The sequence below is a fragment of the Sphaerodactylus townsendi genome, linkage group LG15, assembly GCF_021028975.2.
Source record: "Sphaerodactylus townsendi isolate TG3544 linkage group LG15, MPM_Stown_v2.3, whole genome shotgun sequence".
In the NCBI taxonomy this organism is placed as follows: Eukaryota; Metazoa; Chordata; class Lepidosauria; order Squamata; family Sphaerodactylidae; genus Sphaerodactylus; species Sphaerodactylus townsendi.
Window position 1 is genome coordinate 28,672,002 of NC_059439.1, and position 15,062 is coordinate 28,687,063.

Sequence of the window (15,062 nt, forward strand, 5' to 3'; positions counted from 1 at the left end):
GATTATATAGGTTGGTAGGATATTGAAAACCTTGTCAATTGAGGAGAGAATATATGGGTTGTTGTCCATCTGGTTCCTCAAAGGAGTCCTGATCAAGGAAAAAAGGCAGAAAGACATACCCCATTCTCCCTCCAATTCCCACCCAACATAGGGAGTTGGGGATGTTTAGTTTGGTGAAGTGAAGGTAAAGAGGTGACTTGATAGCCATGTTTAGATATTTGAAGGGATGCCATGTTGGTGCGGGAGCAAGCTTGTTTTCTGCTGCTCCAGAGACTAGGACCAGGAGTCATGGGTTCAAGGTGAAGGAAAAGAGATTCCACCTAAACATCAGGAAAAACTTCCTGACTGTAAGGGCTGTTCGACAGTGGGATGCCCTACCTTGGAGTGTGGTGGAGTCTCCTTCTTTGGATGTTTTTAAACAGAGGCTGGATGGCCGTCTGTCAAGAGTGCTTTGATTATGCGTTCCTGCTTTGCAGGGGGTTGGACTGGATGGCCCTTGGGGGTCTCTTCCAACTCTATGATTCTAACATATTCCACAAAGGCAACATTAAGGAGGCTACCAGTCAAATATCGGGGCTGCAGCGTCCCACGTAGGCAACAGTTGTGCAACTCGGTTTGCCAAAGGTTGGCGGATCCCATTCTTCCAGCCGTCTCCCCAATTAAACAATTCTCTCAAGACAGGGCCTGAACAGTCCCAGATGGTCTATGTATACTTCCCACTAGGAGGAACATAATTTCCAGTTAGCAGTTATATTAAAAGTAAAGCTCCTAATTCCAAAAATCCAGCACCCTAAACAGCACCTGAGCATCAACTCTGTTGCGGAAATCTCTCAGCTCCATAGAATGGCTCCGTAGAGCTGATACCAATGCTCCAAAGGTTTCCTTACTTTAACAAACACAAGGTGGTGGTGGGGTTTTAAGCAGGCACTCTTGTTGTAAATCCAGGCCTTCCTACATGCTAAGACTTTGCTGCATGAAATTGTTCTATCTTGCACTCCCGGAGGACCCAGGTGTATTGAAACCAGCACCGCCTCTTTCCCCGAGAAACCCAGGAATTTTTGTTCCCAGCGTTTTCTCTTTTTTTCAAACTGTCAGATTGCATCTCCCACCCACCCCCACCAAAAATCCTGAGATAGTCATTCCCAGCCCCTCCCTTTGTTAAATGGCTAAATTTCTCTCTCTTCCCAAAGAGCCAGTAGTCTCTCTTCTGTCGTGGCTCATCAGTGGCAGGCATTGAAAGGTAGCTTGACCACTCCTCCGTGAAGGTCCACAGAAGACTCAGTCCAGTTGATGAGGTCGCCGCCAACGTCGCTAGTGCAAGTGGCCATCTTGTAGACCTCCCCTGGCGTCAAGATGTGGCCCCACATGTTGAAATCTGAGATCTCGCCAATAAAAGCTTGAGTGGCATCAAAGCGACCACCAAGAGTGTCCTGGGGAAGAAGGAAAGAACAGTACAGTACAGTAAGGCTTTATTGTAGAGCCACAGGCTATTACAACATTAAAACATATAAATCACCATGATATACTGTGATGAAGTTGTTCTGTAACTGTAACAAAAGAAAGTCACACAGGCATGACGACAGCTTTGATCTCTGGATGTAGAACTGGAAAGGCTATGGAAATTTACCTAAAACAAGCTAGTAGCCAAATGGGCACACATCGAAGACTAGATTACCACATGGCAGGAAGAAAGTTCTCCTGAGAGGTAAAGGAACAAAGGTAGGGAGATTCAACGATGGGCTGCGCAAGAGAAGCCATCTCTTGACTTGAGGTCTGGACAGAAAGATAATGAGAATGTGCGTGGCTGAGAGATCTCTGTAATAGGAATTTGTTTACTTTCTTTGTTTTCAATTTTACAATAAAATCTTTGAGAACTCAGCCTCTTGGAGTATTTGGAGAAAAGAGTCCAAAAATGCAGGATTGAACCTCCCTAATCCTGGCTATTCGTGATATGGTGGCAGCGTTTGAAGGTTCCAGTATTCTGACTAAGAATAAAATATATGGACCCTCAGTCCCTCACCATTCACCCTTCGAATGTATCTGAGCTAGAATCTAACATATCTTGAGCACATTTCAATTGTACTATTTCCTTCCGTATATCTTACATCGAATGTTTGAGGCTGCCAATGCAAAAAGGTCAACCCCATAGGATATATAAGGATCTGAATCTGAGAGAAGGTATATTTTATCTGAATCGGAGCGTATCTCTGGGGCATGGCTATAACGCTGAAAGAAACTTGGCCCTGGGCTAAGGTGACCAGATGGTCACCTTCGTAAAATGGGATGCGCGCGCGCGCATGCGCATGCAGCTGCAGGAGTGCACTGCCTTCTGGGGTGCTCCTGTTTCCCGCCCTGTGACAGGGCGGAAAACGGGAGCGCCCCAGAAAGCCGTGCTCCTGCGGCCGCGTGCGCGGGAGGCTGCCGCACTGCCTTGTGCCCCAGAAGGCAGTGCGGCAGCCTTCCAAAAATCGGGACACTTGAAAAAACCTGCGGGACGCAGGACAAATTGTTTTAAGGCAGGACTGTCCCGCCAAAAGCAGGACGTCTGGTCAGCCTACCCTAGGCTTATCATACAAGGGGCAGTTCAACACATAGTGAGGTAAATACTCTGCTAGGGGAAGAAGAAAAGAGAAAGGGCGTGAATTTAGAAAAGCCATTCACAGCAGGTCTTCCAAAGATGGATCCACCATATTTATTTTCACTTGGGAGTCTAGTGCAACTTACTTGCTCCTGGCCAAGTACAAAAACACCCCCGGCCTTCACAGGGTGCCAGGGAGCCAGATTTTCTCCACTCCCTCTCCGAACTCCATCTTGGTATGTTTCCCAAACGCCATCCCGGGTTGACCAGGTCACACAGATGTGGTGCCATTTGGCATCATTAATGGCCAATGGCAGAGTGGCAGCCTGCAAAGCAAACAATGAGGATCAAAGTGTGGACTCCGAACATTGGTTCCACTGGAAAGAAGAGAAGAAGAAGAGTTTTGGATTTTTATCCCACCTTTCTCTCCTGTCAGGAGACTCAAGGTGGCTTACAAGCTCCTTTCTCTTCCTCTCCCCACAACCTTGTGAGGTAGGTGGGGCTGAGAGGGTTCTGAGAGAACTGTGACTAGCACAAGGTCACCCAGCAGGAATGTAGGAGAGCGGAAACACATCTGGTTCACCAGGTAAGCCTCTGCCACTCAGGTGGAGGAGTGGGGAATCAAACCCGGTTCTCCAGATTAGAATCCACCTGCTCTTAACCACCACACCACACTGGCTCTGTACTACAGGACTGTAGCTCAGTGGTACAAGCACAAGCTTAGCATGTGGAATGTCTAAGGTAGCCAACTTCTGAGCTGGAGATCTCCAAGTATGACAAGTGGTCTCCAGACTCAAGTTCTAATACTATGGGGGAGAGATAGAGGGGAAAATGTCCTGTCTCCACCCTACATACTGCCTTTTTTTTTCTAAACTGAAAAAATGTAATCCAAAACCAGTACTGCGTATGAGACAGAATATTTCTCCAATAATATTGTTAACGAAGAACTTCCAAGATTTATGGAGATCTCTCTGACAAGCATCCTTGGTCAAGATCTTTTGACACTGCATCCCTCTTGACTCGTGCTGCTATATCCCAGAAGTACTGAGTGAATACGGCAAGTTCTGTCTTTTAGGCCCTCTTCAGATAAGGGGCAGGAAGGGATTTTTCACCCCAGTTACCCAAAAGGATTTGCGATTCATCTTTTAGTTATCAATCAACACTGTCAAGCTTACAAAAAATTTCTCCTGAGCAAAGGCGCAAAGCTCTTGCTCTCCAATATTCTTTGGGATTATCCCTCAGAAATCTAGTCCTGCTATATACCTGGAACCACTTGTTAATTACAATTGCAGATGGGTCATGACTAGAGCAAGGTGTAACTCTTTTCTGTCAGTACATCTTCAAGGTCGCTTCTCTAGTATTCCACAAAATGAGCGTTGCTATCGATTTTGTCTTGATACAACTGATACACTTTCTCATATTCTGCTTTACTGTTCAAAATACAACAGCATCAGAACTGATTTGAGAACTGTATTACCAACAGGATTTATGCTCCTTTCTGATAAGATAAAAATGGCTAAGCTTCTAAATAACTCTAATGTTGAAATCTCTGAAGCTGTTGCTGTATTTTTACTCTGTGTTTTGCAAGTTGCGCAATAATGATCTTCTTATTGTATTTGGAACTCTTGACACACACCGGTTTTATGCCTAATAAAGGTTTTGGATTTGGATTTGGCTTACAAAAAATATGAATGTGGAGGTCATCCTTTAAATATGTTTCCTCATCACTCGACCCAAGACATGTCTGGATTACATCCGACCCAGTTCCCAATGCCAGTTTCAAGTACCTTGTCATTGACTAGCAGTTCCATGGGATTATTTCCCCACTCGATGAGCACCACTTCATTGGCCTGGCCTGGCACCGAGTACGAGAACGGAGTGCCCATCCCTGGGGCTGAGCTGGATTTGAGCCAGAGACAGATGGAGAAGGCAAAGATCTCGTGATGGAGGGTTCGCTTCACCTTGGCATACATGTAGTTGGTGCGGAGAGGAAAACCCACGCGGAAATTTTCAGAGTGTTTCTCCCCTTTGTGCCCTGGGGGAGGGAAGGAATTAGAGAGGTGGTACTGAACTGCTAAGGCAGAGACATGGAGTGGACATAAATTTGCTCAGACGTTTGCTGGAAGCCACCCCACCAAGCACCCCTTGGATTTTCTGTTGTATCTATTCATTTATAGACAATTGCCTGTGATTCATGTATCCCCCTCGGCAGGCTCCGTCATCAATTATCTGCCTCCATTCCTCTGTATTCACACTACTGTTAAGGTTTCCCACCTACCCCTCATCCAGTCACGTGTTGCTGTTCATCCAATCAGCTTCCAGCCACCGGTATTGGTGTCTCTTGTTTGTCTCTCCACGTTGACCTAACTCTCTAGCAAACCACTGGCCTAGCATTCTTTACCTCCACCCTTTCATCCATCTCTTTTCACAATGAATTAGAATTCACTCCATTAAGCACTCAGTTACCGTCTCTTCATCTTTCTCAATTGATCTCCCAGATCTCTCCACCTGCCTACGCACCTAAAAACACCCCCCCATCTGCTCGTTCATTTTTTGTGAGGTTTATTTATATACATTCTGCCCTCTTCCCCATCACAGCAGACAGATGCAGACCACCTTAACTTCAGTAAAAGTTTCTATCCCACATACCTTCCAACCATACGGGGATAGGGCGGGATATAAATGTTATAAACAAAAATACCTTGGTGGGATTCAGCCGGTTCGCACCGCTGCGGCAGGACCGGTTGTCAAAATGGTGCTTGAAAACAACCAGTTGTTAAATTATTTGAATCCCACCACCAGAACCGGTTGTTAAATCATTTGAATCCCACCACTGCTTGGGACCACTTTTTAAATAATTTCAGTCCTTCTGTCTGACTTTCATGTTGCCTCCTCCAGAGGTGGAATCCAGCAGGTTCTCACAGGTTCCAGAGAGTAGGTTACTAATTATTTGTGTGTGCCGAGACGAGGTTACTAATTGGTGATTTTGCCACGTGATTTTTGCCTTAGTTACGCCCCTCCCCTCAGCAGTAGCGCGCAGAACTTGAAGCAGTCTAGCAGGAGGTGCACCGGCGTGCGTGGCAGCCTGCGCCTGCGTGCATTCATTTCCCGGCCAAGGACCGGCGCAGCGGCTGCGTCCTTGCCACAGCCCCGCCCAGGAATGCCCCGCCCCGGAATGCCCGACCATGCCCCGCCCAGCCCCATTGGCACTACGCCACAGTTTGAATCCCAGCCCCATGGGAACCTGTTACTAAAATTTTGGGATCCCACCACTGGCCTCCTCCCACCCGTTTCTCAACCTCCAGCTCACTGGCTCATGACCAAGTGCCCTTCCTTCATGACACCCCTCTGAATTTCCGGTGCAGACGCTCACCTTTCTCAGCAGTGTTCCCGTGGGAGTGATGAGCGTTCCTTAGCCCTGCTGCTGCTGACCCACCATGATCAGTCGTGTTTACTTTTGCATGGATCTGATGTTCCAAGATGGTTATCTTTTTTTGGAGAGCATCACGCAGGGATGTGGAAAAAAGAGAGCTGTTCCGGTTGTGCTGTGGAAGACAGGACCAATGCTGATATCGGCTGTGATTTTCAAATGTCTCTTCCCTTTTCCTCTTGGTAGGTCTTATGCCTGGTACTCTGTCCTTCAAGGCCCTCTTTTCCGGGGTGCTTTCCAGTGATTTTGGAGCCCTGTACCAAAAATCCAGGATGGACCCAGATCCTTGCCTCAGTAACCCCCTCCAACATAATCCAAGAAGAAGGAGGAGGAGGAGGAGCTTGGATTTATACCTCACCTTTCTCTCCTGTAAGGAGACTCAAGGTGGCTTACGAGCTCCTTTCCTTTCCTCTCCCCACAACAGACTCCTTATGAGGTAGGTGGAACTGAGAGAGTCCTGAGAGAACTGTGACCAGCCCAAAGTCACCCAGCAGGAATGTAGGAGTGCGGAAACACATCTGGTTCACCAGGTAAGCCTCTGCCACTCAGGTGGAGGAGTGGGGAATCAAACCCGGTTCTCCAGATTAGAATCCACCTGCTCTTAACCACTACGCCACGCTGGCTCACAAGAGATGACCCTCCTCTCATGTGAGGCAGGTAGGAACTTCTGTGGCCACCAGAATCCTACAGTCTGAACCTTGGGTGGGGTGGGCATGAGCCACCGCTGCCACCATGGGGTCAACTTCCTGATCCCAGATGGGGCAGGCACAAGCAGCTGATGTTGGTTCAGGGGGGAGACAGAGAGACAGTGCCATGGGCTCCTCCTCCAGCATGAGGCCCAGGGCAGCTGCCCCTGTTGCCCATTGGTTAAGACTTCCTCAGGGCACTTTCACACATGCAGAATAATGCACATTCAATCCACTTTCACAATTGTTTGCGAGTGGATTTGGCTCTTCCGCACAGTAAAATCCAGCTGCAAAGTGCATTGAAAGTGGATTGAAAGTGCATCATTCTGCATGTGCCAAAGTGCCCTCAGCCAATTTTCCACTTAGCCAGTTTTCATCCTATTCTTCTTTCCACCACCCCCTGACCTGATTTCTGTACTGACCCCTTCACCTCCAGGTCACTGTTGGCCTGGATGTATAATTCTTCCTTACACCTTAAGAAGGGGGGGAAGCCAGAGGACAGAACACACCACGTATTTTTAGTCGCCACACTTAAGTTGGCACCTCAGATGCTCTTGTAATCTCCGCTCCTACCCACACTGATGATGGCAGCTCAGTCCCATTCCTTGGTTTTGTTTTTTTGTTTTTTTTAAAAAGGACACAGAATGAAAAAATTGAGGAACTCCGCTCCTTCTAGCAACAACAGAATCGAAATGGAATCTGGATGTCTGGATCCCTGGGCATTCCCTCTTTACTCCTGTAGTAATTCCGACTGAAGAAGAAGAAGAGGAAGAGGAGGAGGAGGAGGAGTTTGGATTTATATCCCCCCTTTCTCTCCTGCAGGAGACTCAAAGGGGCTGACAATCTCCTTGCCCTTCCCCCCTCACAACAAACACCCTGTGAGGTGGGTGGGGCTGAGAGAGCTCCGAGAAGCTGTGACCAGCCCAAGGTCACCCAGCTGAAGGGGAAACTTTACCTGTACCTAATTCCACAGCACCTAATTCCTAAAACAGTTCAAAACTTTATGGGGAACGGAAGCAGCCACTGCCTACTAGGTCACAATGAGCCACAACAGGAACGCACACCCAGTCAAAAGTGAAACTGAAACTTTTCCCTACAGTGATCATGTTAAAATAGCTGTCTTATAGCAAAAGGGGACATCATCAAACCCACAACTTCCTATAAGGTTGCCAGTCCCAGGTTGGGAAATACCTGGAAATTTTGGAGGTGGCACCTGAGGAGGGTGGAATTTGGGGAGGGGAGGGACTTCAATGGGGTATAATCAGCGGTGGGATTCAAGTAATGTAACAACCGGTTCCGGTGGTAGGATTCAAATAATTTAACAACTGGTTGTTTACAAGCACCATTTTAGCAAGTGGTTCTACCGAAGTGGTGCGAACCGGCTGAATCCCACCGCTGGGTATAATGCCATAGAGTCCACCTTCCACAGTGGCCACTTTCTGCAGGTGAACTGATCATCTGGAGTTCAGCTGTAATCCCAGGAGATCTCCAGCTACCACCTGGAGGTTAGCAACCTTAACTTCCTATGATATACCCTGTTCCTCCTAATATAAGACATCCCCGAAAAATAAGACATGGTAGAGGTTTTGCTGAAGTGCGAAATATAAGGCATCCCCCGAAAGTAAGACATAGCAAAGTTTTTGTTTGGAAGCATGCCCAACGAACAGAACACAGGAAAAATAAGACATCCCCTGAAAATAAGACATAGCGCATATTTGGGAGCAAAAATTAATATAAGACACTGTCTTATATTCGGGGAAACACGGTAGTAATGACATTAATACCTCATGGTGTCATAGCTCTCCCTTTACCCAGCTAAAACTCATGAGTTCTGAGGTTGCCAGTCTCCTAGTGGGACCTAGAGACCTCTCAGAATTATTGTGCCAATAAGAACCATTTTACCAACCCAGGATTCCCCTCCCCCTCCATTCCTAAATGACCCTCTTTTTCGCTTCTTGTTTGGAAGAACCATAGAGTGAAATTCACATCCCATCAAGGCATGCTTGCAATACTAGAACCAGGGGGCATTCATTGAAAATGCTGGGGGGAAGAATTAGGACTAATAAAAGGAAACACTTCTTCACGCAACGTGTGATTGGTGTTTGGAATATGCTGCCACAGGAGGTGGTGATGGCCACTAACCTGGATAGCTTTAAAAGGGGCTTGGACAGATTTATGGAGGAGAAGTCGATCTATGGCTACCAATCTTGATCCTCTTTGATCTGAGATTGCAAATGCCTTAACAGACCAGGTGAGCGGGAGCAACAGCCGCAGAAGACCATTGCTTTCACATCCTGCATGTGAGCTCCCAAAGGCACCTGGTGGGCCACTGCGAGTAGCAGAGAGCTGGACTAGTAGGACTCTGGTCTGATCCAGCTGGCTTGTTCTTATGTTCTTATGCTCTTGTCCTGCCCACAGTATAGTGGAAAGTGCCCTCAAGTTGCAGCTGACTTAGCACCTGCCTCTGCAGACTGTTTCTTGGGAGCATCCCATCCAAATATTAGCCAGACCAACCCTGCTTAGCTTGCAAGATCTGACAAGATTAGACTAGGCTGGGTCATTCAGGTCAAACAGTTTTCCCAAAAGCTTATGTGATCCCCAACAGAAGAATAGGGGTAAGTATGAGGGATACAGAGCACAAATGTGACAGAACGGGGGAGACCACCTGAAAGGGGATGGTCTCCTAAGGAAATCAACAGAAGAATGGGGGAGAGTTGTGAAGGTGAAGAGGAAAGGAGTGGAAGAGAGAGGGACAGGCCATGACAGATACAATATTTTGTGGGGAAATGCTTAAGGAAGTACATTGGAAACATGTGGTGGCCAATCTCCTGAAGGCATCTTGGGTCCCCAAAGCTAAAAAACAAGCCTGTGTGTCCCCTTGCACTGCAGCATCTCTTAAAATGCTGTAGATAGACGCCAGGATGGTTGAGTTTGTTAGTCAATTTATTTATTTCTACAAACTCATCCATCTTTTTTCCTTCCCACAAAGACAGAGATGGTAAAGTTGGAAGTATGGGATCTGGGCTTATAAACCCTAAGGAAAAAATGAGATAAGCAGCAACTCTTGACCTTTGGGTTATTAAATGTTGGATTATTATATGGATTAACCATTTTTGCTGCTCTCACACAACCAGTTCCTCGGGAGAATTGTTGGATTTAGGAAGAACCAGTGCTCACGAAACCCTTATTCTCATATTCCTCTGAATACATGAGGTAACGTCACACACAAAACAGCCTCCATTTTGACCGCTGCAATCCCTTCTGTGAAAGCGAAGCATGAAGAAAACCATCTTTCCCTCCTCTCAAGTTGGGAAATGTACTTTTAATCCCAGAGACAAATGTCATGAAATATTTGGTCAGAATTCCAGAACGGTTTGGTAGCACCTGCCCCCTTTCCCCTCTGAGCTATTCACAAATTACTCTATTTTCATCATTCTTCGTTGGTGTGTCAAAATATGACTGGAGACAGACAATGGTTTTTAAGGTTGCTGAAGACAGTGTGAATCTGAGAGAGGTCATATTTGGCCGTGCTGTACACACTAATTCCTTAGGTCCTGTTTTGCCCCACCTTAAACAGGTGCTGCAGGTTTTGAAACACTGTAAAAAGATCCACAATTTGTTTGTTGGAAAAGACAATGGGATGAGTGTTTACCACATGAGCAACAGTATCTGTTCTATACCACCAGCCTCAACTCTCAAAACAACTGTCTATCTTATAATAATAATAAGGTTGGAGGAAAGGAGCGTGAATGAGTATGAGGCAAATAAATAGCAAATGACCCAAAGGTTTAGAAAGTGTGTCACATGAGGAAAGGTTAAAGAAGCTGTGTATGTTTAGCCTGACGGAAAGAAGATTAAATGTTGGATCTGTTGCAATCTCTACCTATTTAAAACGCAAGGAAGGCAGCGAGCAATTTAGTCTCTAGCGCCTCAAAACATCAGAACAGAGGGCAGAAGAATCACACGACATGGTTGCAGACAGAAACGTCCAGACGTTTTTCCTAAATGTAATGGCTGGGCTTAGTTTTATAGGGCATACTTAGAATTGTGATTTCATGAGTGTTTGACAGAGAGATGAGGAGGAATGAATGTACTTGCAATTGAGAGATAGAAAAAGGGGTAGCCAGGGTAAATGGCTGTGCCTTTATGTTTAGGTATACGTGAACTACCGTATTTCCCCGAAAATAAGACAGTGCTTATATTAATTTTTGCTCCCAAAGATGCGCTATGTCTTATTTTCAGGGGATGTCTTATTTTACTGTGTTCTGTTCGTCAGGCATGCTTCCAAACAAAAACTTTGCTACATCTTACTTTCGGGGGATGCCTTATATTTTGCACTTCAGCAAAACCTCTACTACGTCTTATTTTCAGGGGATGTCTTATATTCGGGGAAACAGGGTAGCTCAACAGGGGTCATTAAGAAATGGGGTCTGGGATATTTCATTTCTAGAAGTTATCCATTTTCATTTGTGATTTTTCTCATTCAGGTGGTGCTGGTGGTGAGAAAGAGGGTTTCAAGAATCAAATTGCAAATGTGACCTCAAAATAATTACTCTAGGATTTTGGGATAAGAGTTTACTTAGGAATGGATACATGCCTTGGGCAGATAGGAAGAGACACCAGATAAGCTTGATGCAAAAGAAGGTGGATCTGCAGGGGGGAGAAAAGATGGTAGAGGAAACAATGTGGTGGCAACCCCATAGACAACCCCATAAGGTTCATGGCAACCCCATAGTGTTCCCAAGGTGAGAGGCTAAGGCCCCTTCCGCACATGCAGAATAATGCACTTTCAATCCACTTTCACAATTGTTTGCAAGTGGATTTTGCTATTCCGCACAGTAAAATCCAGCTTCAAAGTGGATTGAAAGTGCATTATTCTGCGTGTGCGGAAGGGGCCAAGCAGAAGTAGTCTGTCATTGCCTGGTCTTCCTTGGTGGTCTCCCATCCAAGTACTAACAAATGCCGAACGTGCTTCGCTTCTGAGATCTGATGAAATGAGCTAGCCTGAGCCATCCATGTCAGGGTAGAAGCAATTTTAGGAAGACAGAATTTATAAAGGTTTCTGTGATAGGTGAGATAATAGGAATGTTGTTCTCAGGGCAGTGGGTGGTAGGGTGGATAACACAGGTTGGGATGATTTCTGGTAATCAACTGACAAGGAGTGTTGGGAAAGAACGGGAAATTAATGTATTGTCGGCTAGGCTTGATCATGGTTGAATATTGGTATAGCACTTAGCGAATACATTTTCCTTGACGCTTTCGCTTGGAATTTGCCTGGCTGGCATCTTTAGAGGATTCAGATCCTCTGAAGATGCCAGCCACAGATGCAAGCGAAACGTCAGGAGAGAATGCTGCTAGAACACGGCCATACAGCCCGGAAACCACACAGCACCCCAATGGGAAATTAGATCAAGAATAATTCATGAAATGTGATAAATGCAAGGAAATATGAGGATGGTCGACAGGTTAGTTTTGGTGAAGGTGAATTGATGGAGAAGGAATGGGAGAGGAGGAGGAGGAGAAGAAGAAGAGGAGGAGGAGGAAGAGGAGGAGGAGTTTGGATTTATACCCCACCTTTCTGTCTTGTAAGAAGACACAAGGTGGCTTACAAGCTCTTTTCTCTTCCTCTCCCCACAACAGACACCTTGTGAGGCAGGTGGGGCTGAGAGAGTTCTGAAGATCTGGGACTAGTCCAAGGTCACCCAGCAGGAATGCAGGAGTGTGGAAACACATCTGGTTCACCAGATAAGCCTCTGCCACTCAGGTAGAGGAGTGAGGAATCAAACCCAGTTCTCCAGATTGGAATCCACCTGCTCTTAACCACGACACCATGCTGGAGGAAGAATGGGATGGGAGATCAAATGGGGAAGAGCATAAGGTTGGACAGAGGGTGAATCACCAGATAAGAAATAGATAGTTGACTATAAGGAGAGTAAATAAATGCACTGGGAAATATTTGGGATATGCTTTCAAGGAGAGGTGAGTGATATACAAGGCTTGGTACCTGTAAATGCTCCAGTCTCTCCTTGAGGGATTCCAGCATCCGCTCCATCTGGTGCACCCCAGTAGTAGGGTCCTTGGGTGGATCCTCCATGGTGTTGGCGGCTGCAGCCCCCTTACGGAAAGCATCGTGAGTATTGTGCCCCAACTGGAGTTCATGGTGTTCCCGTTGTCCTAAGTGATGGTACTCATTCTCCCGGGGATGGATGCCTTCGTGGGGATCTCGGTGGACCTCTTCATGGTGCAACCTATGAGCATCCTCATGATGGCCCTGGTGAGTGTTTTCATGATGCCCCTGATGCCCTTCCTCGTGATGCCCCCTGTGGCCATGAGGATGTGTGCCCTCGTGGTGGGTTCGATGCCCGCCCTCGTGATGGGTTCGGTGGCTTCCTTCATGATGGCCATGACTGTGGTTCTCCTGATGGTGGACACCAAGGTGTTCCCCAACGTGCCTCCGAGAATGGAGCTCACACCGGCTGAGTTTGGCTGTCAACTCTCGCACCGTCTCCCTTTGGTCGAGGATCATCTCCTTTTGGTGCACCACTGTCTCCCGCAAGTGTAAGATGGTCTCCTTGGCTTCTTCCAGAGTCCCCACCCAGTGTCCGTTCGCTCCATTGTTAGCCGCTGGTCCATGCCGCTGCTGACTGGCAGACTGGCAGCCGTGCTCCATGTCCAACGGCATCGGGCTGCAGATAAATTTGGGCAAACCATAGTCAGCTGCCAACACTGGTGGGAAGAAGATGAGGTAGAACAATGGGAGCTGCAAGGCCATTTCCACAGCTGTCCCTGACTGATAGGAGAGCGGGGTGCTGTCAAGAACGGCCTTGAAGAATAGAGGCAATTCAGGCCGCTAGACTAGAGATTACAGTTCCTGTGGCAGAGCCAATGTAAATGCAACATCGGTCATAAAGGCCTGCTTTGAGAAACCCGCACAAATCCAAAAACCTCTTCTGGTCCAACAAAACTCTTTTGGAAAGGGGATCCTGTGATCTTTGACGAGGAAGTGGAAGATATTCCAGTTAGAGCATGCAGCGGGCAACTTCCAGAAGTCCCATTGAGTCTCCAGTGCCAGAAAACATGTCTGGACTTTCCCCGAGAATTTGTTGTGCCACCTCAGCAGTTAGAGCCTTTCTTTCAGTCTCTTATCTGTATCTTACTGCCAGCACGACCAAGATGCCAGCAGGTATACCAGTGTTGTCGGCACACACAGGATTTGTGCTTTTCCTGCCTCTCCTTCCTGTCCAATTTGCCAAATCCGCTCGTGATGCATCCGTCTCTCCTGGCAACCAAGAAATTAATGGGCTTAAGGTGTCAGGGCCAAGCTTCTCCTTTCATCCCGGCCCATCCTCCCACTCCATCGCTGGGCTACCCACAACCCCTCTTCCTGCCGGCTGCCCCCCAAGAGATAAGAGTCCAGGAAAGCTTAAAACTCCACTCAGGGGAATTAAGTTTACGAGACAGAGTTTGTATAGTGGAACCTCGGTTTTCATTGCCTTCGGATTTCATCGGTTTCGGTTTTCGTCAATTTTTTCAGTGAAAAATTTGTCTCGGTTTTCATCGATTTGCCTCGGTTTTCATCGATTTGCAGTAAGGTGCAGGGGTTTGTAGTGAAAAATCACCCAGACAAAGCTGTTGCAGGCCATGTCTTTAACTTGTTTAATGACAATGTCTTGCCCCATTTCAGACAAATCTTAAAGAGGCATCAGAAACAGACCTCTTTGGACAGCTTTCTGGTGCGACATTGGTCCACTGGCTCTGAAGCTGATCCTAGTGTTATTGTTTGTTACTGTTTTCAGCATTAAACACCATGTTTATTCACCCAAAAATGTGTTGGTATGTTTTTTGGAGTGCCTGGAACGGATTAATTGGATTTACATTGATTCCTATGGAAAAGTTTGCCTCAGTTTTCATCTGTTTTGGTTTTCATCTATTCTTTTCGGATGGATTACCAACGAAAACCGAAATTCCACTGTACTTTCAAATACTGCACTGAGTTTCTCTCCCGATGAAAGTTATGTTGGTTGTACGGAGGTAGATTTTGAATCTACAGGGTTGGCAACAGAAGAGAAGAGTGTGTCACGCCGGCACAGAGTGTGAGAATACAGACAAGTAGATAAACCCACCTTCTCACACAAATGGCTGCTCATCAGAAACAGCGAGTAAATATGACAAAAGCATAAATTCTGGCTCATGAACAAGAGCACAAAACGTTTATCGCAATAACCAATAGGTCATTGTCAACGTGTTTGCTTCCCTCTGCCCAAACCAGAAGCATTTGGAAACGAGAGTCTGAGGCTTTGTAAAAATTCAGTTGAGAAGGATTTATTGTGTTTTTTTAAAAAAAAATCAAAAATTCATTTCTGCCCTA

General features: G+C 46.5%; 1 protein-coding gene across 1 annotated transcript; it reads right to left on the reverse strand.

Annotated features, from left to right (window-relative positions):
* Positions 1 to 428: 428 nt before the first annotated feature.
* Positions 429 to 13,849, reverse strand: LOC125444478 (neuronal pentraxin-1-like). The gene is made up of 5 exons (XM_048516911.1): positions 12,699 to 13,849; positions 5,952 to 6,123; positions 4,366 to 4,613; positions 2,725 to 2,904; positions 429 to 1,430 (listed from the first exon to the last, which is right to left on the reverse strand). The coding sequence occupies exons 1-5, from the start codon at positions 13,464 to 13,466 to the stop codon at positions 1,221 to 1,223; spliced, it is 1,578 nt and encodes a 525-aa protein (XP_048372868.1). The 5' UTR covers positions 13,467 to 13,849; the 3' UTR covers positions 429 to 1,220.
* Positions 13,850 to 15,062: the final 1,213 nt, after the last annotated feature.

Coding starts and splice junctions, on each gene's coding strand:
- LOC125444478 (XM_048516911.1), bottom strand. CDS start 13,466: ATGGCCTTGCAGCTCCCATTGTTCTACCTCATCTTCTTCCCACCAGTG. Junction 6,124..12,698: donor AGAGACTGGAGCATTTACAG/GTACCAAGCCTT, acceptor TGTCTTCCACAG/CACAACCGGAACAGCTCTCT. Junction 4,614..5,951: donor CGGGAACACTGCTGAGAAAG/GTGAGCGTCTGC, acceptor TCCCTCCCCCAG/GGCACAAAGGGGAGAAACAC.